At 40.8% G+C, this 24,395-nt stretch overlaps 2 protein-coding genes across 7 annotated transcripts in view; one reads left to right on the top strand and one right to left on the bottom strand.

Moving 5' to 3' along the window:
- The window catches only part of GALC (galactosylceramidase), a 42,405-nt gene extending 31,251 nt beyond the window's left edge, over positions 1-11,154 (bottom strand). For 3 of the 5 annotated variants that reach the window (XM_082318830.1, XM_082318829.1, XM_082318833.1), the window contains exons 1-6: positions 10,924-11,154; positions 9,847-9,915; positions 7,944-8,007; positions 5,848-5,961; positions 4,279-4,418; positions 2,019-2,057 (exon numbers count right to left, since the gene is read on the bottom strand). In XM_082318830.1, the coding sequence (XP_082174956.1) occupies positions 2,019-2,057; positions 4,279-4,418; positions 5,848-5,961; positions 7,944-8,007; positions 9,847-9,915; positions 10,924-11,091 (594 nt within the window). In that variant the 5' untranslated portion in view covers positions 11,092-11,154. The remainder of the gene's footprint in view (positions 1-2,018; positions 2,058-4,278; positions 4,419-5,847; positions 5,962-7,943; positions 8,008-9,846; positions 9,916-10,923) is intronic. The other 2 variants (XM_082318832.1, XM_082318831.1) reach the window with 1 other exon arrangement.
- Positions 11,155-15,399: 4,245 nt separating this feature from the next.
- GPR65 (G protein-coupled receptor 65) lies at positions 15,400-23,816 on the top strand. 2 transcript variants are annotated; one of them, XM_082318304.1, is made up of 3 exons: positions 15,400-15,462; positions 17,490-17,580; positions 20,475-23,816. In XM_082318304.1, the coding sequence occupies exons 1-3, from the start codon at positions 15,441-15,443 to the stop codon at positions 21,658-21,660; spliced, it is 1,299 nt and encodes a 432-aa protein (XP_082174430.1). In that variant the 5' UTR covers positions 15,400-15,440; the 3' UTR covers positions 21,661-23,816. The 2 variants fall into 2 exon arrangements, with proteins under 2 accessions (XP_082174430.1, XP_082174431.1); XM_082318305.1 differs by having other exon boundaries at positions 17,485-17,580.
- Positions 23,817-24,395: the final 579 nt, after the last annotated feature.

Below are 24,395 nucleotides of genomic sequence, written 5' to 3'. Positions count from 1 at the left end.
AATATCTTCATTGATGATCTGGATGAGGGGATCGAGTGCACCCTCAGTAAGTTTGCAGATGACACCATATTGGGTGGAAGTGTTGATCTGCTGGAGGGCAGGAAGGCCCTGCGGAGGGACCTGGACAGGCTGGATCGTTGGGCCGGGGCCAACTGCATGAAGTTCACGAAGGCTCAGTGCCGGGTCCTGCACTTCAGTCACAACAACCCCATGCAATGCTACAGGCTAGGGAAGGAGTCGCTGGAGAGCTGCCTGGCGGAAAAGGACCTGGGGGTGTTGGTTGACAGCCGCCTGAACATGAGCCAGCAGTGTGCTCAGGTGGCCAAGAGGACCAATGGCATCCTGGCTTGTACCAGGAATAGTGTGGCCAGCAGGGCCAGGGAGGTGATAGTGCCCCTGTACTCAGCACTGCTGAGGCCACACCTCGAGTACTGTGTTCCGTTTTGGGCCCCTCACTCCAAGAAGGACATGGAGGTGCTGGAGCGTGTCCAGAGAAGGGCAACAAAGCTGGTGAAGGGTCTAGAGCACAAGTCTTATGAGGAGCGGCTGAGGGAGCTGGCATTGTTTAGTCTGGAGAAGAGGAGGCTGAGGGAGACCTTTTTGCTCTGTACAACTACCTGAAAGGAGGTTGTAGTGAGGTGGGGGTCGGTCTCTTTGCCCTAGTAATAGGACGAGAGGAAGCTGCCTCAAGCTGCGCCAGGGGAGCTTTAGGTTGGATATTAGGAAAAACTTCTTCACCAAAAGGGTAGTCAGGCACTGGAACAGGCTGCCCAGGGAAGTGGTTGAGTCTCCATCCCCGGAGGTATTTAAAAGATGGGTAGACGTGGTGCTTGAGGACATGGTTTAGTGGTGGACTTGGCAGTGATAGGTTAATGGTTGGACTACATGATCTTAAGGGTCTTTTCCAACCTTAACGATTCTATGATTCTATGAAATATAATTTTAAAAGGAAACGTTTTATAGGAGAACATTCTCAGTTTTCAGGAGTAGGCAGAATTTTATATATGCCAGCCTCATGAAAGATACTTAAAGATACTTTTTTGCTCTTATTGCAATGTCAAGTTTAACTGTTGTACGCCATTTCCTGTATCATTCTACTAAAACTAATCATTGAACAAAATAACTACAGAAATTGTCAAGGACAAATGATGTGACTAACCTCATCCAGTGTACACAAACTGTAAGAACTGAAACTTTTCTAATAGCCACTAATTGACTAATTTTAAGCAGATGGGATCCAATCCCTGCTGAGTTATGAAAAAAAAAAATCAGCAGTTTTTCTACACACTCAATTTAACTCTTATTTCCTTTTAAGAAGAGGTAATGCCATTGCTTCTTAGCCTCGAAGCAGGAACAAGGAAATGAACTTATGAAAATGAACAGAACCTTATACTTAAGATTCCACTTCAACATAACATAACAGAAGTGAGTTTGCAAAGAAGGGCAGTGGGGCAGCAGGGGCAGGCAGCAGTGAGAGATATTAGAGATATCTCAAGGTTGGTTATGTGAAATACTGTGTTCCTCCAACTCTTTTAGAACAGAAGGTACTGTATTTTGCACAGCTGAAAACACAGCACCTTTATTATGTTTTCCATAAAATAAGAACCTGGAGTTTTATAGCAATAATTTAAGGGCATTATATTCACTGGAACTTTGCTACAGAATTTTAAGTAATTCTAGATCTTGGACTTATAACTATATCCAAGCCAGTACAAAGATGATGAATTTGTATGATTTCAGTAGCATCAACTGGATCTTCCCTTAAAATGTAGAGGTCCTAAACACTTAGCATACACTGACACACTTAAATTTCAAAATAACAGTTTCAGACACACACAAAAAAAAGATCTAGAGATCTGATCCTGTTAGCATTCCATGCCTGCATCTACAAGAAACAAAGTTCAGTAAGTGAAGTAGTGGCAGGATTAAGGTCCCTTTTCTAGGCAAATTCAGAAAACCTGATTGTTTACATATGATAACAAACATTTCACTTTAGAGAACTAAGAAAAAATACATACCTTAATATATTTGCTACTAAATGCCCTTTCATTCCATATCTATAAAGGAAAAGTAAAAAGCCATTTAGAAAAATCGGGATATGTCAATGCATAATGAAAGATTTTATTTATGTATATCTAAGATTATACAATCCATTAATGAACTCCATGGTTTCAGTTTGCTACAGGAAAGTGCTCCAGTTGGTTTTGTTATCAGCTCTTCGGGGGAAAATTCTGTATGAAAGTTCAAAATAGCTGCTTGTTTATCTGTCTCTAAGGTCTACTGATTGCCACCCTGCTGAAAAGAACTCCAGAGCTGCTTGAGCTCTACAATGGTAGCAGTGTTACACATGACATTATTACCAAAGGGTCTACAGTTTGTTAGAAATCATTGAGGCTTCAAGGTGTGGTGCTAATAAATGGGCCCTGTTGCCATACACTGACATAGGAGAGCTAGAATAAGTTACCTGTCGAACAACTGCCTACAGGGGGTTATTCAATGACACTTACAGTTCTTTCTAATTTACACAGGACTACATCAATACTTGAACACAAGAGAGATCCAGCATAGTTGAAGTAAACAGACACAAAATTATCTCATTTCTGTTGCTCTGGATTTTCCATCTTTTATGGAAAGAGTGTTTAAGCTAAACACGGCTCAAAATTCAAAAGCAGGAATGCCTGTCTTCCTTTCTACCAAATACCCTGGCCAATAAAATGCATAGTCAGAAACCTTCTTGCTTTCTTTTTTTCTAACCACAACATGAACTGTGACTGACATTCACCAGTAAAGGTGAAAGTATCCCCCTGTAGGTGTAGATTACCCAACCATGTACAAGCAGTTTCTTGCAGGTGGGATATGCTCATTTGATTTTGATATTTCTAGATCTTCCCATAAGTGCTAATATGCGACTTCAGAAATAAGCCAATCAAAAAGTTACTTACTGAAAGGCTCATTTCATCATAAACCAAAAGAGCAGTAAAGGCTAACAATGTAGAATCAGAACAGCATTAAAATTGTTCTGACAGTTTGAGCCTTCACAGACCTCACTGCTTTCCTGTATTTCAGATTATACCCACAAAGAAATCAGACAATATGCAAGGTCAACACATTGCCTGTAGAAGCAGAAATTCCCTTTTTTTAGACGTATAGAATTCAGAAGGCCAGTCACTGTGAAGTAACAACACAGAAGCCAGACATTACTCAAATATGTGAAGTGCAGAACTTACCTTCTACCCTAAGAGCACAGCAAGGAAAAAATTTAACAGCAGTTGTTCTCCCTGTCTCCCCAGTTGAATTGCTGAAGCATCACTGTGTTACCCAAAGTACAAGGCTGACACAGCTGAAATAAGTCAGTAACATCAAGGGGGATGCATTCCAGAGGAGATATACATCAGATATACCTTCCCACATTACAGCAGAAAGGTCAGACTTCCTTTGAAGGATGGGAACCATAGTTTCAGAAGCTTTGCTCTGGACTGCTGAAGTGATTTTCAGCTCTTCTGCAGTTAAACAACTGTCTCATATCAAAACACTTTTAAGTCTAAAATAAGTGTTTCAGTAAGTATAGAACTGATTTTAGAGGAATCCTAGCCACACGTTCTCTCAATCAGAAGAAAAAATTAAGAAGTTGAATCTCAGTCAAATAATGAACTTGAAAAGTGTTTTTTCCAGATTGCCTGCTTCTCTCTCTCATCTCCAAATTATGACATTTTTCTCAGACATTCATTCACTACTTTCATATATTGCACTGTAACACAATACAGTAGTTATAATGTACTGTAACACATGCCCCTTTATCTACTATAAATAATGTCAGCAAAAATGGAAGAAGTTGTAGAGGATTGCCCTTCCACAAAACAGCGACCATATTTTATGCCAAGAAGTCATGTTAGCTGACTTTCACAAACTCTGTCTTCACTAATGCTTTTTGTTAGCTGGTAACTGCTGAAACCCAAGCAGAACAAGCAAGGCAGAAAATGACAAGCCCAAGACTTAAACAGATTTCAGAATTCCCAAATTCTCTGGTAACTTTGTTCCAGAATTGGGAAGGCAGGAGACTAGCCATTTTACACTAGTTCTGCTTTAATGGCCATTATTGCAGAAAGACTGTAAACTAACATAACTTCTGCTTTTCCCCTTGCAACAGAAAAAGCCAAAACTGCAGTTACAAAACAATTTCTCTTCCCATCCCCCTCCTCCAGTAATCAACAGAGAGACAAGACCAAGATCTTAGTAATGAAGATAGATAAAATATACAGGAAATTTTGCTTTACTGACCCCAATATAATCAATGTCCAAATCATGATACTGTTTAGCTCCTAATATCCAAGAAACAATATAGTAAGCAGTGACATCTGGATAGTCATAGGGCCAGTTTTCGCCCTTCCCTACCCATGCTGGAAATGTCCAAGGTAATCCTGGAAAGAGAGAAGACAGACAAAGGAATAAGATAAGTGGTTGATCTACATTACTCAGTATGCTTCAATAGCAAGCTGTAATTTGTTCTACCTAAAATGAAGGAGCAGATATGCACTTCAAATTCACATAGTTCCAGTGAAGACAATGAAGCATAACTTATTTAACTGGAGAGTATGTTCTAATATAAATTGTGATCAAACATATTAATAGCCACTTTTTTTTTTTTTTAAGCTAGAAAACCTTCATTACTAGAGAGAAACTGACTACATGCAATCTTTCAATTGCGTGGTATTAGCTCTAACAGGTTTAAAGTTCCAAAGATTTTAGGATAAGAATTTACAAAGTTACAGACAAAGGATCAATACTGAACACCAGAAATTGTTAATCTCCTGAATATGAATTTCAGAAGAAGTGATGATCTAATCATAATAGAGGAAGAAAGATTGGGATTGTGAAAAAGCATTTCTGAGTCTCAGCTGTTTACTGGATCTTGTAGTAAGAACAACAAATTAACCTAATCAGATCCTGCTAAATTTTCAGCTGACTTTGTATAAGACACTATAGGCTAATTCAAGGCAAACCCTCCTTCCTGTGCTGAGAGCTTGATCTCAAGGGAAGAGGGAGGTTATTAATAATCATAATTACTCATAGATGGTAAGCTTACGGCTTGTCACAGTGCTTGCCTAACAGAACCTGACTAGCAAATCCTGCACCAAGTCATACCTTGTGGCTGAATATGGCAAAGCCTGATCCATGGAAGAGGCAGTATTAGACACTTTTTAACAGATAGATTTCTTACCTTGTTTCATGTGAAATACATTTTGTAAAGTGTTTCAACTAAAATCTAGGGTTCCACATTTGTACTATCACAGCACACACACAACCCATGATCAAAACAGGGAGGCAGGAAAGTCCTCTTACAACTCAACTACATACATAAGACAAATCAGAAGACAAACCACCATAGCAGAGAGGGGGTGATGAGTTTGTAACAAGAACATATAATTGAATTTACTGCGTGTAAGATTTACAGATTTATACTTCCTGTAAGTTTACTTTATCCCTCCCAATTTTTTACTCTATTATTTAGAAATTCAGCTCTCATGATAAATCACTTATGTTCATTGCTGTGCTACAGTCTAAGCATTAATGTTACTTGATACAAGCAAATGATTAGAGAGTCATTTCTTACCCTATGCTACTTGTTACACACATTCCTGTGATGCTACTTGTTACAATACTGTAACGAAGTAAAACACAATAAGTTTAAGTGAAGCACCAAGGCAAGCTTACCATTAGAGATTCTACTTTGTCTACTGCAACATCAAAACACCTGTCCATTAAAATTAATATGCTAATTAAGCATCAGATATGTAATTTAGTTAGGGGGAAAAAAGCACTTAAATCGTAATGCTTGAAGCAATTTACCAATCAGTTTAATTTTGGGGTTCCTCTTTTTAGCTTCTTTCATCAGCCACCATTCATAGCCCCGGAAGTAGTTCTCATCATTTTCATAGTGCATATGGGAGGGTTCAGTACCATCTAGGAAGGAAAGAGACAGGTAGCTCACAATTATCTTCTGTGTCATGAACTGTTACACATTATAAAGTTTACTGTATTGCTCACTGCCATAGTATGCAAGCGCATATCTCCAACATGGTTCACACGTTCTTTGGTATGTATTTCAAAGCAAAATGAGTAGTGACAGGGAACACACAAGACTTGCCACCCTTCATTCATAGCATATTAACTTAGCATAAATTTACTATTTTTTATTTTTAAGAGACTATGCCTGCTTTTAACATCAGAATGTGATTAACTATTGGGCATTTTCTATTCCTAACTATGATAATACTATATTCATTATTATCTTGGTCCCAGCAACCACTAGGAAAGTTACAGTATTAAGATCAGGAGAGGAAAAAAAAAACCAAACATTTGTAGAAGTAGGTTATATCTAAATCAAAGAGCAAACAAAAAAGAAGATTATTTTCTTTTTCTTCTGTGTCCAGGGAGAGAAAATGAACTGCCATCAAGTTTTTGAGTGACAGGGAAGAGATTTTTTTTATTTTTATAGTAAAGGATCTAGTTTATAATTTCCATGGTATTCCGTGACTGCAGGAAGAGTTTTTGGAATTGAAGGCTATGCACTGAATTCCCTCAGGCAAAGGTAAACAAACTAGAAAGGTGCAAAAGAATCAGTGTTGCACCAGAAGTCATTATACACAAAAGTCAATTAGTAACTTGTGCACGCAACTGCAACAATTACTCACGTTAAACTATATGCCTAATTGTTCCAGAGATCTCTTCTGATGAGACTTTTCTTTTTTTTAATGAAGCCTGCTGAAACAGTATATTTCATTACAGAAAATAGGACTGTTGGTTTTTTTTTTTCACCTTACTAACACTTCACTATTTGGAAGTTCTGTTTCTCAGAGTCATAGAACAACAATTAGATTCCAAACTTAGACTCCTGATCATACTTCAAACAGACTCCTGATCACACCTCTGTGGTCAGAATAAGAGCTGCAGTCTAGTCTATATGCAACTTATTGTTCTCCTTCTAAAATCTGGAAAGCCGTCACACAAATATGTAACATTGTCCTTAGACAGCAGGAAGAGTGTTTGAAGATAAGGTCTGTGCATGCATGAAGACGACTCCATTCTCCTCTAACCAGCAATTTATTGACCAAATACTGAGCTCTTAAAGCCAATATAATAACTTTCACCATGTTAATTTTTCTTAAGGAAAGCAAGCCAAAGAATGAAAAACAATAGCTAATTACACAAACACAGACATTTAAAAAATATATATAAAATGCCACAAAGACAGATGCTATGCTTTCTATTTATTAACTGAGTTTGCTTTAAGTCTACTCCTGATGTGGCCAAGATTTACTTCGGGTGGGGGGGAAGATATGAACTGTAGTCTAGTTACTGCTTCTCAGCTTCCAATCACAAGCAGTTGCTAAACAGTTTTTCCTATACGTAAATATAGTAGCCTATGCAAATTACACCAAGACATTTCCATTTGCAATTGTGGCCAGGCAAAAAAAAAAATAGTGCCTACTGTCAGACAACACCACTTCAGTGAAATGTAGCAGCTCATTAAACCAAAGAAACATAAATGCTTATGACCAGCTGTCTTCACATTTTCATGCTTTTAAGACATAAACTACCTAGTCCTACAAGAGTTTCACAGTTTGTATTGCAAAACTGGTGTTTGAGAAATGCTCTGCAATTCAGAAACCTACTAGAGCTCCCTTAATCCTGGGGGAAAAAAAAAAAAAAGAACTTATTTGGTCTAGATTGCAACCTATTAACAATATGATAGTGAGAACTGTCTCCAGAATGTTAGTGTGAATTTCTCTTCTACAAGTTAGCAGACACTGTATATGTTTTTCTGCAGCTTCAGTACAACTACAGAATGCATCTCCATGCTTCAGCTGGAGTGACACATGCAGGACGTTACTTATGGCATCACTGCAACAAGAAGTTAAACCCTGCTTATGCAAAATCCATACCTGTTGATTGTCCATCACCTCCAATCTCTACTTTGAGGATATGTAAAGAAGCACCAAAATTTGGCTAGAAAAAGAGAGCAGAACAAACAGAATCCTGCTGTTAACAAGAAGAATGCAATAAATAAGTGTACAATTTTGAGGATGCTAAAAATTCAATACTTTTTTTTAAACACCCATTACAGATGCAATGAGAGATTATACAAAATTCAAAAGGAAATTGAGCAAGATAAATAGTATGCTTATCTTTAGTCACTTTCACTGAATCTTGCACCATTAAGGACACTTCTCCCCAGCTGTGCAGAATTTGAACTGGTTATGCTCAAGAAAATACTGAAGCATTCTTAAAGTAGAACATGGACTACATGAGGAACACAACAGTATTTTTAATATTATTAGAAGTCAAGTTTGTTTTCTTTTAAAATCAAATTATTGAAGTTAATATTTCTGTAAATAATTTATTCTTTGGTGTAAAGGGTTACACTGCTTATGTGAACGAGCATACATACGGGTCAGAAATAATCTGCTAACTACAGGCGGAAAGGCAAGAGAGAAAAAAAAAAAACACCACACTGAAAAACAAACGGCCATGTAGCCCACTGTCCTCTTCCCCTGGCATCTGACTGGTGGAGCAGAATATAAAATTCAGGCTCATACAGGCAATCCTACTCCTAGTATGCTCTTCCAGCCATTAGTGGCTTAAGAGTTGCACAAGCCAGAAGTTACAACTAATCATTATTTTAATAACCACTAATGAGCTGGCCTCCTGTATGGAATTACCCAAGTATAATTTTGGCATCCAAAAAAAAGTTTTAAGATGTAAGAATGCAGTTTGATTTAAAAATATGCTGCATAGATGATAGCTTGCTTGACTTACAAGTTCTGGAATTTTTTATTTGTTTTCAAATAAGAAGCAAATATTCCCAATTTACTATTTCTCTTCCTGACATTTCTGATTTTAAAATTCTAACACATTTGCTCTCCCATCCCCATCATGAAAGCTGACTGACATGAAAAGACAAGGAGAACGAGGCAAGGTATCTCATGACAGCTTAAGAGGTTTTGGTGAAAGAACATGTCAGAAATTCTTTGAAAATCATGATCTCTCAGCTAGATTTTCTTTTGCCACATGCCTATTAATTCCTTGAGAAAACTCATATTTGTAACACACAGCTTAGGTCTCAAAAAACCATAGGTTTTGATCCCCCAGTCACACATTACGCCTTATTCGACCCTTTAAAACCAATTCTTTAAACTACACATTAAATTTTTCCCCTCCAGCCATCTGGATTACACTACTTGAAAGTGACCTGACATCCACTTCCAGCAGAGTAATTTACAGTGCCAAAAGCAAAACAAATTATTACTGTCCAGTGCAATAATCTTACCATATATTAAGTTGGGTAACTCCACAGCTTACGCTTGCTAACTAAAGCACCTTACAAACCAATAACATTCACACACCTTCTAGAGTGACTGCACTTATACTTGAGACTAGTTTGGAATAGACATGCTATTGAAAAGATGCAGTTTGCACAGTCGTGTTCACATTATGTGAATCTATCTATTCTCCAAAAAAAATCAAAACTATCTCAAAGACCCACTTCCTGCAATCGCTATGAACAACTAAACCCCTCATTTTAGCCACAAAACTTATTTAATCCTCATTAAACCCACATGGATTATAGAAATAGATTGAAAACATATTTTTTAAAACATACTGTGAAAACATAAAAGGGATTTTCATAATAATTTGAAGAAATAGGTTCCTGAACAACATGCTGGTTGTCAAAAACAACAGCTAAAATTTAAGGTTCTGATAAAAATCAAATAGGAGTTCCAACATTACACAATAAGAAATTCTGCATGAAATTATACATTATTGTAGCAGTGAAACCGACTTTACCTTGAACAGATAATCTAAAATCTGGGAGCGATAAGGTTCTTGGTAGTTCACCAGGAGTCTAGATGTGGCCTAAAATTGAAAGAAAACATGAAAATATGAAACCCTGACTTTCAAACATACAAGTACATCCCAGTTTTTCAGTCTAGGACTTTCACATGTCTAATAAACCTTCAAAAATAATTATAGCACCAGGAACTCAGTTAAGCCCCTACAAAAACTCTTTTCTAACCCTTCAGTTGTGCATTTCTGGTTTTGTAGACTGCCTTGTATCCGGTTCCCTGTAATTTACTGCAAAGAGAGACCAAAGAATAGAGAAACAAAGAGATCTCGCAGACTTAACGCAAGCAACACGCAGCTCCCTCCCAGCACCATTTCTCCCGCTCTACTCGAATCTCCCTGCTTTGGCTCACCGTATACCAAAGGCAATGGGAGCTCACGGGGCGCACACAGGCAGGAGGGCAAGGAAAGCAACCTAGCAGGTCCACGAGTGGGTAAGAACTCGCAGGTTCTCATGTCTCTGCTTGCTGGACCACAGGAAAGTGCACAACTGGCTGTTGGCTCATCCAGCATTTTAAAACTCATAAAGACAAGTAGCTAGGAAGACCCTCCACAGAAAAAAAACACCCTGACTTAGCTCTCCTCCATCAGCACCAAGGATGTGGCTAGCCCTCAGCACCCTGAGCAGCCTGACTAGAGGACAGGCACAAAGCAGGGCCCGGCTCCAGCTCCCCTCGTAGCCGGGCTCCCTGCCTGCACAGCTCCCCTCAGGGCGTCCAGGACCCCCCCTCACAGATCCACTCACACCTCCCCATCCTCCCGCCCCCACGGCTCTCCTCACGGACACCCCCCGGACTCCCTCAGGGGGACCCCCCGGCCCCGCTCTGGGACACCCCCTGCCCCTCCTCAGGGACACCCCCTGGCCCAGGCCCCGTCGAAGCCTCGAGGGCCTGCACCGAAGCCACCAAACCCTCCCACTGACGGAATCCCGCGCCCAAGTGCCCGTTGCAACCGCCGCCCCGAGGAGGGCATCAGCACCACAGCACCGGAGGAGCCCCCACGCCCACCGGCGCCGCTCACCCCGCCGCCGCTGACAGCCCCGATCCCGTCGAACTGCCTGCCCAGCCCGCCGGCATCGTCCAGCACGTAGGTGGCCGTCGAGAGCGCAGCGGCACCGACGCCGGGGGGGCCCGGGCCCCAGCTGCAGCCAAGCAGGAGCGCGCCCCACAGCAGAGCCGCGCACCCCATCGCACCCGCTCCGCGCCGCGCCGCGCCGTCCCTACAGCAACTCGCCACTACCCGGCTCCGCGCGTCACGTGACCGCACAACCTGGCAATCACCTGAGGGGCGGGGCGTAAGCACCCTTCGCCTTTCCCTTTAGCAAAATGGCGGCGAAGGGAGGGGAAGGCTTTCAGCCCTTCCGGGCAACCCCTCCCCCCCCCCCCCCCCCGATTGAAGTTAGGGTTGCCAGTTTGAAAAAGGGCAAGGCAAGTGCTGGCTGGTGGGAAGCGTACCGCCATGCTGGAATAGGGCACCGGATGGCGAGTGAAGCCATTGTGGAGCCATCTTGGGTATGGGAAAGCTGACTGGCTGTGAGGCGAGGCCGGTCGTGGGCGTTACGGCGGGACAGGGTTTCTCTGGGAACACACAGGGAAATTGCTTTTAGTGCAGCATGAGCAGCCACGTTGTGAGAGCTACACCAAACTGATCTTTTTTTTGGGGCCTCTGGCAAGGGTCGGCAGTTTTCCTGGGAGAGGAATGGGGTTTCCCAGTGAAGTTCTCATTCCCGGGCCCTCGCCAGCAGCCAGCGTCCTGGTTTTGCCCTGCTCTCAGGCTGCCACCAAATCCCTCATAAAGTAGGCAAAAATCAGTACTTCGAAGGAGAAAACTCCAGCGCGTTGTGAGAAAAACCTTTGATCGCTTGCACGGGAACAGGCAGCAGAGCTGGGAGTGGCCCTGGGGCACAGGGCCAGGCCCTGCCCCGGAGAGGGGTGCTGGCAGCCTCACGGGCTTCCTTGGGAATCCCAGTTGGCCCCAGTTCGATCAGCCGCTGCCTCAGCAGGAAGCTAAGGGGGATCCCGAAAGTGGCTTTCCACTTGCGCCGCAAGCGTGGCTGAACAAGACTTTCTGTTTTACAGCCGTCATGGGGCACGCTACAGGGCTGCTGCGTAAAAATAGGAGCAGCTGAGATGGTGCTGTGCCACACGTTAAAAGTTTCCGTGAGGATAGCCAGGGTGTTCCCTCAGGCTCCAGCTCATGAAAGCATTCGACTCGGAGGAAAAGTAATCAGGAGATTGGCTATCAGCTTGATTACCCTATAAAAATCCTTAAAGGAGAACTGTCCGTCTGCTGACTTCAGTGTTTTACAGAGGCAATGCTCCGCGTGCTTAAAGGAGGAACGAGGCACTGGGAGGTGTGGTGGCTGATGTCGTGCGGGCAGTGTGTTAGAGCTGTGGAAAAGACCAGGTTTTGCATGTTTGTCCATAAATAATGCTGTTATTCAAGCCACTGCCTCTCTTGTCCATGTCATTGACGGATCTGATGTCTCAGTGATGACATCACCTGACTGACGTTTCCTGTTTATTTCTTTTTTAATAACAATACTAAACACTCACAAAACATTTTGCACTTTACAGCAATATCAAGCATTAACTAATGAACCTGCTCACGCCCAAATCAGCTATATGATGTCATTATTACATGCAGAAGGCCAGAGTGACTTCCTCAAGGCTACAGTGAGTCAATGGCAGAGGCAGTATTATGCTCATGGTCCTAATTCACATTCATGCCAGCAGATTGTACAGCTTTGCACACCTGGAAGGTTTGCAAAACCATCATGAATTATTTACTGATTAATTTTGATAATTTCTTAAATTAATGCATTGATTTATTCTAGGTAGAAGGCTTCAGTGGAATTCACTCTCTTATTCACTCATAGGAGCCTAAAAGTGTCAGCTTTCAGAACTCTTATTGCCATCCTATGATGTGCTGAGTGCCTCCCCTTTTCAGTTGGTGTAGAAAAACATTCTCAGAATCTGTTTTGGTGGAAAGAAGAAGATATTTTGGTGGGACATTTATGCTGCATTAGGAATCTCGAACTTGCTTTTTACCTGTTTTTTTCTTTACATCTTTGTCCATGACCCAAGGACGTGTGATCTGGACCCTTTTTAAGCCCAAATATAACCAATATATTATTGAGGACTTATTCATTGCTTCTTTTGTAGATAAGATAATTTTCCACTGATAATGCTTTTTTATTTCAGTTTTTCTTTCTTGATAGTACTTTAATATCAGCCAACCCAAAGAACAGCTGTTGTTCCGAGGTGACTGATTTCAGATACCATGTATGTCCAGATCTCAAAAAAAAACCCTGGAAAACTGTGCTGCTTGCACTAGAAATTAAATCATTCCATATGGACACAGTCAAGAGTTGCTTTTTGCATATAGCTTTACTTCCAGAATGTATAAAATGTATCATCTCCCCTCTTCCTTTGATCTTTCAGTCCCACTATCAATTGTTACAGTGAAGAACTGTAGAAATTTATCAACTATGTTTCTCTATTTCTAATAATGCTAAGAACTGCTTTTTCTTCAGTGAAGTGTAGGAACCCTCACAGGAACAGCAGAACCAGCTCTCTAGACATAGTTCTTAGTAGGTACCACGTTAGGAAAAGGCAAGTGAAAAGTGATAACGGAAGTCTTTGTCTAATGAATTTTCTCTCAGTGAAAATAAAGGTTTGACTGAAATTTATTTTAGAAATTAATCTAACCAAGTGGCTGGAATGCCTCCCGTTCACCACAAGTATAGAATGATTTGCTAATTTAGGCTTCATATAACAAGCAGATCAGTAGAAAAACTGTGGATGAAAAAGTCATGCTCTGTCTGGAAAAAAGAAGGAACCAAATCTCTGCATCCAGTGGTTAAATATTATAAAGCTGCCTGGTATTGTTCTGTCATGGTTTAACTTCAGCCGGCAGCTAAGCACCACACAGCTGCTGGCTCACTCCCCCCCGGTGGGATGGAGGAGAGAAATAGGAGAGTCAAAGTGAGAAAACTTGTGGATTGAAATAAAGACAGTTTGATAAGTAAAGCAAAAGCCGCACACCCAAGCAAAGCAAAACAAGGAATTCATTCACCACTTCCCATCGGCAGGCCGGCATTCAGCCATCTCCAGGAAAGCAGGGCTCCATCACACGTAACGGTTACTTGGGAAGACAAACGCCATCACTCCGAGCGTCCCCCCCTTCCTTCTTCTCCCAGCTTTATGTGCTGAGCATGACGTCATACGGTATGGAATATCCCTTTGGTCAGTTGGGGTCAGCTGTCCCAGCCGTGCCCCCTCCCAGCTTCTTGTGCCCCCCCAGCCTGCTCGCTGGTGGGGTGGGGCGAGAGGCAGAAAAGGCCTTGACTCTGTGTAAGCACTGCTCAGCAGTAACTAAACCACCCCTGTGTTATCAACACTGTTTTCAGCTCAAATCCAAAACATAGCCTCATACTAGCTTCTATGAAGAAAAGTATCTCTATCTCAGCCCAAACCAGCACGTGTTCTCAAGGAAGTCAGTAAGTCCTATTTTAGAGCTTTTAAATTTGCTCATCTGTTTCATTTCCCCTTAGCGTCTGAATCACCAAAGAGGCCAGTTTTTGTGTTAGCCAACAGATGTAAATTTAAAGTGAAATTTTACCCAGTTTCTTAGAAGCAGAATTGAATTGTTCCAAACAGAATTTAAGAATAAAATCAGAGAGCACAATAAATTATTGTGATCACAGAGGGAAAAGAGCTATGCTCATGTAACAATTTTCCACCTAACTGAATAGAATTATCTGTTAAAAGAATCACTGCTGTGAAAGTCTCATCCAACCTCTGATTCAGTTTATATAAACATATATAAATATGCAACCTGTTGCAGTGCATAAAATTCTGTTATCCATTGTTAACTAGAACTGTTCACAAACTTCCTCCCATCAGTAGACAAATGGAAAAAAACAGTAATATAAATTCTGAAAATAATTAATTCTTTTTGCACAAACTCCTAAATTCATTGTGATATAATTTTATGGGTTCTTCTTAGGTGGATTCTTATTTGATTCTGTGATAAAATTGTTGGGAAAGGCAAGTGACAAGTCCTTCAGTCAAAAAAAGACCCTATGTTTTGAACATACACAAGTTGACACAAATAATAAATGCATATACATGCCACAGTATTTTATTTCTGTGGAGTGGTTTCTCTGCAGAATGTATTGTGTCCTAGATAGGAGATTTGTAATATACTCCACTCATGTAATTAGGCAATATTTTCAATAAAACTTTTATAAACTTACTAAAAGCATTCCTACACTTACCAAGGTTGGTACCATCCTTTGTGCATACTTCTACATAACTATGCTGCTTTTTTCCCATGGATAAGATTAGATTAACAAGGTATAAAAAAAAAAAAAAAAAAAAAAAAAAAGAGGCAAAAAAAATTGAGACGTGTGGGCTGTTGCCTCATTGGTGAATCCAAGAGCAGCTTCCTGTTGCTTTATCTGCTGAAACAGTTTTTCTTCTCAGAAGCAGACACGGGTTACGCTACCGATGGCATCACAGTGAAACTGCTACATGGGGACACATGGCTGCCTAGGTAAGTGTTCAAAATCCAAGAAGTCAGATGATACACAACTTACGTTCTGGTACAGATTTCAGCCTGGCTCTCCCTTAATGTGATGCTGACATCATACAACAAAAAGAAGGGACACAAAAGGGGCTGGAAAAGATTGTTTTGGGAGAAGGAGTATTTCACTCCCAGCACAAGTGCAACATGAGACAAAAGGGCAAATGATATCAAAAGATCGAATCAGAAAGACGTGCCAGCTTGATTTATTGTTGTAATGATATTGCCATGATAAAAAATACCTGTTGCATAGGACAGGAGCGAAGGATGGAGAAGAACAGTATTTGGGGGTGAGTTTTCAGGGTTCTGAGCTGTGCAGTCTTCACTGCAAAAAATGCCTCAGGCCTCACAGGGTGTTCCAGTAGCTCTTCTATTATTGTTCTTTAATATTTTATGTCACTAACAAGATGATACTCAGCGCTATTTATATGAATATACACAGTGCTTAAAACTTAGCAGAAAAATGAGCTGTGCTAAAAGTAGCTTCTTAGAATACCAGGTATCATGTACATGAAAATTGTTTCTACAGCATCTTTTTATATGCACAGAGGAAAACGTGACGCACATAAAGATATAGCAAAATAATACTCGCCTGCATGGCCTACATCCTAAAAAGCATAGCTTTTTTTTCTATTTGCTCACGTTAACGGATTTTTTATGCCTTATAAAACAGTCCATAAAGTGTATCTCAAAGTTAAAAAGACTGAGCTCTTTTAGACCTGTTTGAGCCTCTACAGAATCTCATGGAGACCTGTGAGTGAAATTCAGTGTTGCATGAGGAAAAATGCAAGGTATTTTAAGCAAAAATGTCCATGTTACTGAAAGGCGTATTTCAACTCTCCTAAACTGTGAAGTTTTTCAGAATTAAGTTTTGAGATCTGCTCATTAGGAAAAAAGATCCAGCTATGGAAGGTCCTTGTACTTGAGGAAATCAGCTTGGCACTATAACTTATTTTGAGAACACAGAGCAATCTACTTTGTTGAAATTGCTTTGAGAGAAAAAAGAAATCAAGAAAACCAGCTGTCCTTCCATGTTATGGCTGATATACAGTAGCGCCAGTACAGCAGCTACTGCACTAGCTCACACAACATATTATTCCCCTGAAACTTATCTAAAAAGCAAAGCACTTGCAAAAACTTACCACATTATAATGAATATTGCTTACAGCAACTCGCCCTATTATGAACTTGAATTTGAAATAAAGGGTGAAATGTATCAGTTGCAGATGTTTCCAAAATTAAACTGATGTTTATTAGCTAATGGAAGATTAGTGTCTAAACTTTTCTGTTAATAACATAAAATCCTTATAGTCTTCTTCATCTTCCCTAATTTCCCAAACTATAGTAGAATTCATTTATCTGGACAATGAAAAAGACTCTTCCATTCTTCCCTTAGAAAGTTGTTTGCGGACAAGAGTATGGCATATCATTTTGTATTATTTGTGCTTATGAAAGTACACCTTTATACTTACTTTGTTACTTTGTTACTACAAATGGAGAGACCTCATAAAGCTCTCTTTGAATCTGAAAAAGACACTGTAGGAATGCATCAATACAAATACAATATGTAATGAGTACTTTTCTCCAGCAATTTTCACAAGGTTCTTTTACAGGCTTGCTTGCATACATTACTTGAAGCGTAGCATTTGCTAGTCCATTTCTCTAAAATTTATGTCTGACTTTTTCAGAGTTCTTGTACAGCAGGTTTTCTGTAGCAAAATGACAAAGAGACAGGGACAATGATAATCATTGAATAGTGTGGCTTAAAGAAAAAATTAATGATGTTGAGGGTTTTTTTTTTTTTTTTCATTTGAAACACATCTGATACCAAAACAAGTCTGTAAATAAGTCACAAGTCTACAGAATTAGTCACAGTGAGTTTGGACCATGAAAGTCAAACCATTAGACTATATTGTTAAACAGAAATTCCTTAATAGTTTTTTAGAAAAAATTAACAATCAGTGGGAAAAATTATCAAACATTGTGTTTTAGGATAGCTGTAAGCCAATGCCATCCTCTTGGGCAAAATCAGCAGGTACGCTCAGTAGCTGAGAGAAAACCTGGGAATGCTTCAGATCATGCATTCAGGTAAGACAAACCATTTTGTATTACATAGTCCTAATTATCAGAAAAAACCTAAGCAAGGAAGTAGGATATGAACAACTTCCCCTGAGTTAAGGCCCCACATAACTGTAATGAAATGTGTTGTAATCAGGGCAAAACAGTGCTTTCTGCTTTTATGTTTCTGTGCAAGAAACTGCAGCATGCATTGTGGTATACTTCATTTGCCGGCTCTTTGACACACTTCAGTATAGGTCATCAATACATGCCAGAATGACACACTTCTTGTTATTATTCTCATTGAAAGCATGTCCTCGTATAAGTAGTGTCAATGTGTCATCAAAGCTGGGACATGGATTACCTGGGGAATTTTAGACAGCCTCCAGGGCTTTGTTCATAGAAACTATTGATTATACTGGTTAAAAATAAAAGAACACCATGGGGTACAACGACCTGTGAACATGAAGGACAGAAAAAGATGGCGGAGGTGGCAAATCTCATGTGCTCTCAACTCTTTTCTTTGAATCCCATCTTCAGTGTCCCAGCCTGCCATTAGCCAGTTATATCTTAAGATATTAGTTCCTTAAGGCAGATGGCAGAAGAGGAAAGCAAGGTCTTGCCCCAAAGAACATGCAGTTTATTCAGACAAGTACAATATAAGGACAAGTGTTTTACCTTATGATCAGTGAGATCAACAGAGCAAAACTTTTAGAAACAATGAGCTAAAAAGAGAAAGCTGAAGAAAAAAAGGTGGGTGGTATGAAGAAATCAGCATGTTGGTCTGTGAGTAGATATGAAAGAGCTGATAAAGGTAACTGTGAGAGGAGCTGTTGTGAGTAACATGGAGACAAGTCAGGAGCTTGTAAGGATGATGAGTCTGTAATATAACAAGTCAACTAACAATGGAGAAAGAGTTTGTGGGGGAGGGAGAAGGAATTCCAGTTTCTCAGTCACACGACTATTAAACACTGCCTCATACACTTGCTACATTACACACATGCTTCTGAAAGGGCACGTTTCCCTGTTAGACATGAAGAGACCTGTCATAGGAAAAGAAATGCTAAAATGTGATTAGAAGAAGAGGTAGGTATTTTATCTTTATTCATCTGGTCAGTCTGCATATGTTTGCCTTGCTTTTGGTGAGAAGTAGGTCAGCAAAACCCTGGGATCCAATTTCTAGAGCTAGATTTTTAATTTGTGATACTTATCTATACTGGTAAGCTTACAATGCCCTATTTACCGTGTGGTTTTATTAAACCACGCTGAAAAGCAGACGTCTTATGTTTATCTTAAATACAGACACTGCATTTTTTTTAATTAGTCGTCATGTAAGTAAAGCTGCTCAATGGATCAAATTGAGTCCCTCTCAAGAATTTTCCTTGTCTTTCAAGCCTGTGAATAAATTTAGCTCTAACTGTGAAAAGTTAGCCAACTTGATCAAATAAAGCAGTGGCTGGTAAAATTAAATTTGTGCTTTCTGACTAGTTTTGTCATTGCTCCTTTTTTTCTGAATATGCATGAAAAGGTTTTTTTATGGAAAAGAGATCCATATAATAACGTCTCAACAGAGGCAATAAACCTACTTGGGTTTCTCTGATAAACCCACAAACCTACACACACACACACACACACGCATCAAACCCATAAAAGGCAGAATGAATTTGCCTACCACATGGGAAAATCCCTGCACCCAAGTTGTCTTCAGTTTGACCTGTATCTTATGTAGGAACGGTTGTAGACGGTGCTGTCTTGCAACCTACTTGTTCTACAACCTCTTCACCTCCTCCGCTGGCAGTCTAGGCTCAAACCACAGATGAGTTATTACAGACAGTCTCTGAAGCAGTTAGTGTACTTGGCAGTAGCACTGGACCACAACAAATATTCACCATTCTTGTATTTCCTGAACTTAATGATTAAATCTTTAGAGAATTACTGAGTGTCAGAGCTGTGATACAATCAGTGAGTACCAGCTGTCTCATAGATATGGTTGTACACCCTTTCTTACTTAAAGGTCAGCTCTTCTAAGTGCTTCTAAAGCTCATGCATGCAACTCCTCCAGTCCCACTGCTTTAGTCAGGGCTGCCCTTTTACTGGTATTTTCATGTCAAAGCTGTTGATGCCCACAGCCCTGGTAGTGCCTAAGATAAGCTCAGTTGCTAATGGTTTTATAAAATCATGCATGGCAACTGCAATTCTTAGAGGAAAGAAGTGTAAATGAAAAATTGTACTCAGAGAGTCTCCACCTCACATGAGTCTAACTGACACCCTGGCAGATTCTCCTGTGCATGCAGGAACCCAGTAGCCTGCCAGGTTTCACAGGAGGGTTCCTGGGACATGCAGTAAGCTTTGCTGGAATAGCACAGTTGATCGCATACAAAGGAGGGGAAGGGATGCGGGGAGGTGTGAGGATGCGACAAGACGAGAGTGATTTGCAATAGGGAGACATACCAGCCATATATTCTCCTCTTCTGAGCAGATCCCAACATCTAGCAGTACCTGAACCCCTGTCTTTCTATCCTTGTCTCTCCATTGACTTAGAGGGGAGGAGGTTATTGGGGATAACAAATCTGCCATATTCGTATGGCCAAAACCATGTTCTGCTCACCAGAATAATTCAAAGTGCACTTCTGTTGTTTGTGGTGCACTTTCTGATCTCCTTCAACTCTCCCACAAGAGAGACCCTACCCCTCTGGAAGTGTCTTAACTGCTCATCCTGCTTCTGCTGTAGAAGCTTGCATCTGACTGACCTTGACCACCTTAGGCAGTTGGGTTCCTCTTCCTATCCACTCCTCACTCCAGGAGTGTTTAAAACCTTTGATCTCCTACAAACAGTTTCTTCTGAAAAAAGACACCCACCAAGAAGCCCATAAAAAACAAACAAAAATGTTGTTATAGCTGACATTTTTCCTTTTTGGTGACAGAAGGCTGGAATCTTATCAACCAGGTCCTGAAGAACTAACAGATGACCACCCGTCAGACTACAGAGGGTTTTTTATTGCATCCAAGCTGGAATTAGCCCAAAGATACTACTCGGGGTGGACAATGAACAACACTACTAATTGCCATGATGATCACACCCTGGATAAGTATTTGTTTCCAATTGTGTACAGCATTGTGATGATTATCAGTATTCCCATCAACTGCATATCCCTCTATGCATCTTGCGTTCAGGTGAGGAAAAAGAATGAGTTAGCAGTCTACCTCTTCAGCCTATCCCTGGCTGACCTTTTGTACTCTCTGATTCTGCCTCTGTGGATTGATTATGCCAGGAATGGAGATAACTGGAGGCTCTCTACCTTGCTTTGTCAGATTTCTGCCTTCCTTATGTATATGAATTTCTACACTAGCACTGCGTTCCTTGCTTGCATCTCTGTTGACAGGTACCTGGCATTAGTTCACCCCTTGAAGCTCCAGCACTTGCGCACAAGAAGATTTTCGTTGATTGTCAGCCTATTTGTTTGGCTTCTGGAAAGCATCTTGAATTCAGCCATATTGCTGAAGAAAGAAGCATTCAATGATCCTTGCAATTTAACTAATCATACCTTATGCTATGATAAATACCCCCTGGAATTGTGGCAGGCAAGGATAAATTTATTCCGGATATGCTCAGGGTACTTAGTCCCTTTGATAATCATCGTGTTTTGCTACCATAAAATCTACCAAGTAGTGAGGTATAATCAAGCCACAGTAGATGAAGAAAGGAAAAAAGTGAGGAAACTTATTCTGAATATCACAGTTACTTTCATTGTTTGCTTCACTCCTTATCACATTATATTGTTTATTCGCAGCATCAAAGAACCTTACACCACTGACCTACAGCTTTTGCAGCTAATGTATAAGGTTTACAGAATCACACAGGCTTTAACAAGTTTGAATTGCATTGCTGATCCCATTCTTTACTGCTTTGTGAGTGAAACTGCACGAACAGACATACTGAACTTGCTCAGGTGTTGCTTGCGCCTGCGAAAGCGTGAGGGAGACCAAGCAACAGACCATGCTCTGTGCAGTTCTGCTACAAAGAGCAGCGCACTGATCACCTACAGAACTTCCTGTGAAACAGAGACTCAAAAATGCATGAGCGAGCACAATCAAAGCAAAATTGGATAACCTAAAGGGGAAAGAAAGAAAAATTCTTCCCCAGCGTGTACCTAGGCAATACCCCAAAATTCACAGATACTAATCTAAGTCAAACCAGTAGCTGGAGTTAATAAAAACTTATTACAGAGTCAATGAAATCAGTGGAGCGTCAACCTGTATCTTTAAATCAGGCATGGTACATAAATCAATGTCAACAAACAAATGCACAGTCAAGAAAGGTGACCATGACACACTGACAAAATTACTGAGGATCCCCCACAGAACTACCTCCCGTCACCTTTTGCTAGCTAGCCCACATGCTGAGCATACACTTACTCAGCTGGAGGAAGGCCGAAGCCCTCTTAAGGACTTCTAGTCATTTGTTTTCCAGGTTTAGTAGAAACCTAAAGCTTAGCCAGGAAGGAGACCCAAAAGGGATTTTTTTTTTTTTTTTTAAATCAGTACTGTGATAGAAGTGAATAAAGCACACACACACATGGACATCATTCAAGTGATTGACAAAGGAGCGGACAGAGGGAGGGTAGCAAATCTCTCTAATTTCATGGTGTAATTTATGCTGCTATGATGGTTCCTGTGTTTCAGTAATGACACAAGTTCTCCTTCAGCATAGCCCTGAGATTAGCCACTTCTTAAAATTATTTACCTCGTATGGACAGGTACTTACCTGCTCTTAAGCTTTTCAGCTTTTGTTTTCTTTGGAAAATCTATGTTCTGATGTATATCCATATGTCACACAGTTTCATTACAATATCAATATTGGGTTTCAGATAGTTGAAGATTGATTACTTCAAGTGCCTATAAAGAACCAAATTCTAGCTACTGGTGGTTTAGCTCAGATGAAAATTTTCCTGATATACGCAGGGAGGAAAGGGAAGGGAAGGACTGCAAGGTGAGGTTTCACATCTCCACAACATAAAGGACCAGCCTTTAGCCTTGCATATTATGACTGAAATCTGGAGTGTGGTTACATTTGCAGAGTCAATAGAGCAAGAAGGTTTATATCCGTTTACTTAACTGCACTTGGAGGCCTCAGCTAGAGGTTCCAGGTCTCTCAGTCTGCCAGTTTTAAAAAAAATCAAACAACAAACCAACAAGCAATACTGACAAACCGGCAAAGAACACGAATGTACCAACAAACAATAAGAATGGCAGCAAAAGAACCCACATTTTGAAAGGGTTGAAGTTAGCACAAATCAAAAGTACAGCTGTTAATTCAGGGTTTCTGTTCCTGTGCAGGCCCCTGCAATGGCTGTGTGGTTGCCTGGTAGTGGCAGGCACTTGACCTCCTGAAAAGAGTTAAAACACCATGGAGAGTCTTTTTTTTCTCCTCTTACAACCTTTTCACTTTTGTTCAGTTGCCAGGAAGAATGGTTGGTTATCGTGGTTGTCCAGTTTCATAGGGAAAAACTTTTTCTTTCCATCAAAAAAATCCCCCTCTAGCAAGTCTAGTGGAAAGATTTTGACCAGCAGTTTTTCAGCACACTTCTAGGTCTGACATTGTACTTGGAGGATGAGCATACAGTGGTCACAAGCAATATGGAAATTCTTATGAGAAGACCCCTTTGCCTGTAAATTACAAATTTCTCCATTGCAAAGAGCCACTTTCATTGTTTTCATGAGTTCCTGTTTGTGTCTAATTATACTTTCAATTAATTTCACATTCTGAGAGGGGAACTTGAGAGGCTGAAGAGGCTGGGCTTGTTCAGCCTGGAGAAGAGAAGGCTTTGGGGGACCTAATGGCATCCTTGCAATATCTGCAAGGAGGGTATTCAGCAGATGGAGCCAAGCTCTTCACAAGAGTGCATAGCAGGAGGACAAGAAATCACGTGCATAACTTGAAGCAAGAAGGGTCAGAGTTGATATAAGGAAAAGCTTTTGAACTATGAGGACTGCCAAGCAGGGGAGCAGGTTGCACCAAGATGCTCTGCATGCTCCATCCTGACAGGTTTTCAAGACCCAACTGAACAAAGCCCGGAGCAACCTGGTGTGGCCTTATAGCTGACCTTCCTTTGAGCAGAAAGTTGGACTGGAGACTTCCCGAGGTCCCTTCCAACCAGAATCGTCCTGTGATCCTATGAACTGTGTATGTCACTATTCTGGCTGTTGCCTTCCTCCCTAAAAAAGTATGTTCCCTTCCCTTCTTTGTTTCCATTTGCTGGATTTTGTTTTGTTTTGATGTGGGTTTTTTTTTCCTGTAATACCTTCATATATATCATGAAGGAAAAAGTATGCAAGCAGCAGTGCAAGTTACTTCACCACAGATTTGCTCCTGTGCTGACCTATGTATTTTGCAACAGAGTGTGAAATTTCACTTCAGCACTGGAATAAAAGCGGAACCAAGCTTCACTGTAACTTCATAGAAATAAGAACTCAGTGGTTCATTTCTAGAACTTTCACATGCCAGAAAGGTTAGAAAGTTAATTCTTTTGGGGTTTTTAATTTATTTCAAATAAAGCATAATGAAAACTAAAACTAAGCAACAAAACTGAATCAAATTTAACTTGTGCGTCAGAGAGTAGTGAGAGCTGGCTGCTCTGCAAGGGATGGGGAGCCAGGAGCTGAGGGTCACAGCCAGGCAGGCTGGGCAGCATCCTCACCAAGAAGCCACACAGTCCCACAGCACCCCAGCGAGGCCCACAGAGCAGGTCTGGTGACGGTAACCAGCATTGGCCAACAGCTCTGTAATCACCAGACAAATCCGTAGTGACAGGGCAGGTCTGAGGTCAAGCCGGGAAGCCAAGTCA

The sequence above is a fragment of the Platalea leucorodia genome (genome assembly GCF_965183815.1).
Source record: "Platalea leucorodia genome assembly, chromosome: 7".
Lineage (NCBI taxonomy): Eukaryota > Metazoa > Chordata > Aves > Pelecaniformes > Threskiornithidae > Platalea > Platalea leucorodia.
The sequence above is the reverse complement of the archived record's forward strand: the minus strand, read 5'-3'. Positions and strand labels throughout refer to the sequence as shown.

Coding starts and splice junctions, on each gene's coding strand:
- GPR65 (XM_082318304.1), top strand. CDS start 15,441: ATGGGGACACATGGCTGCCTAG. Junction 15,463..17,489: donor GGGGACACATGGCTGCCTAG/GTAAGTGTTCAA, acceptor GTTTTAGGATAG/CTGTAAGCCAATGCCATCCT. Junction 17,581..20,474: donor GCTTCAGATCATGCATTCAG/GTAAGACAAACC, acceptor TTTTGGTGACAG/AAGGCTGGAATCTTATCAAC.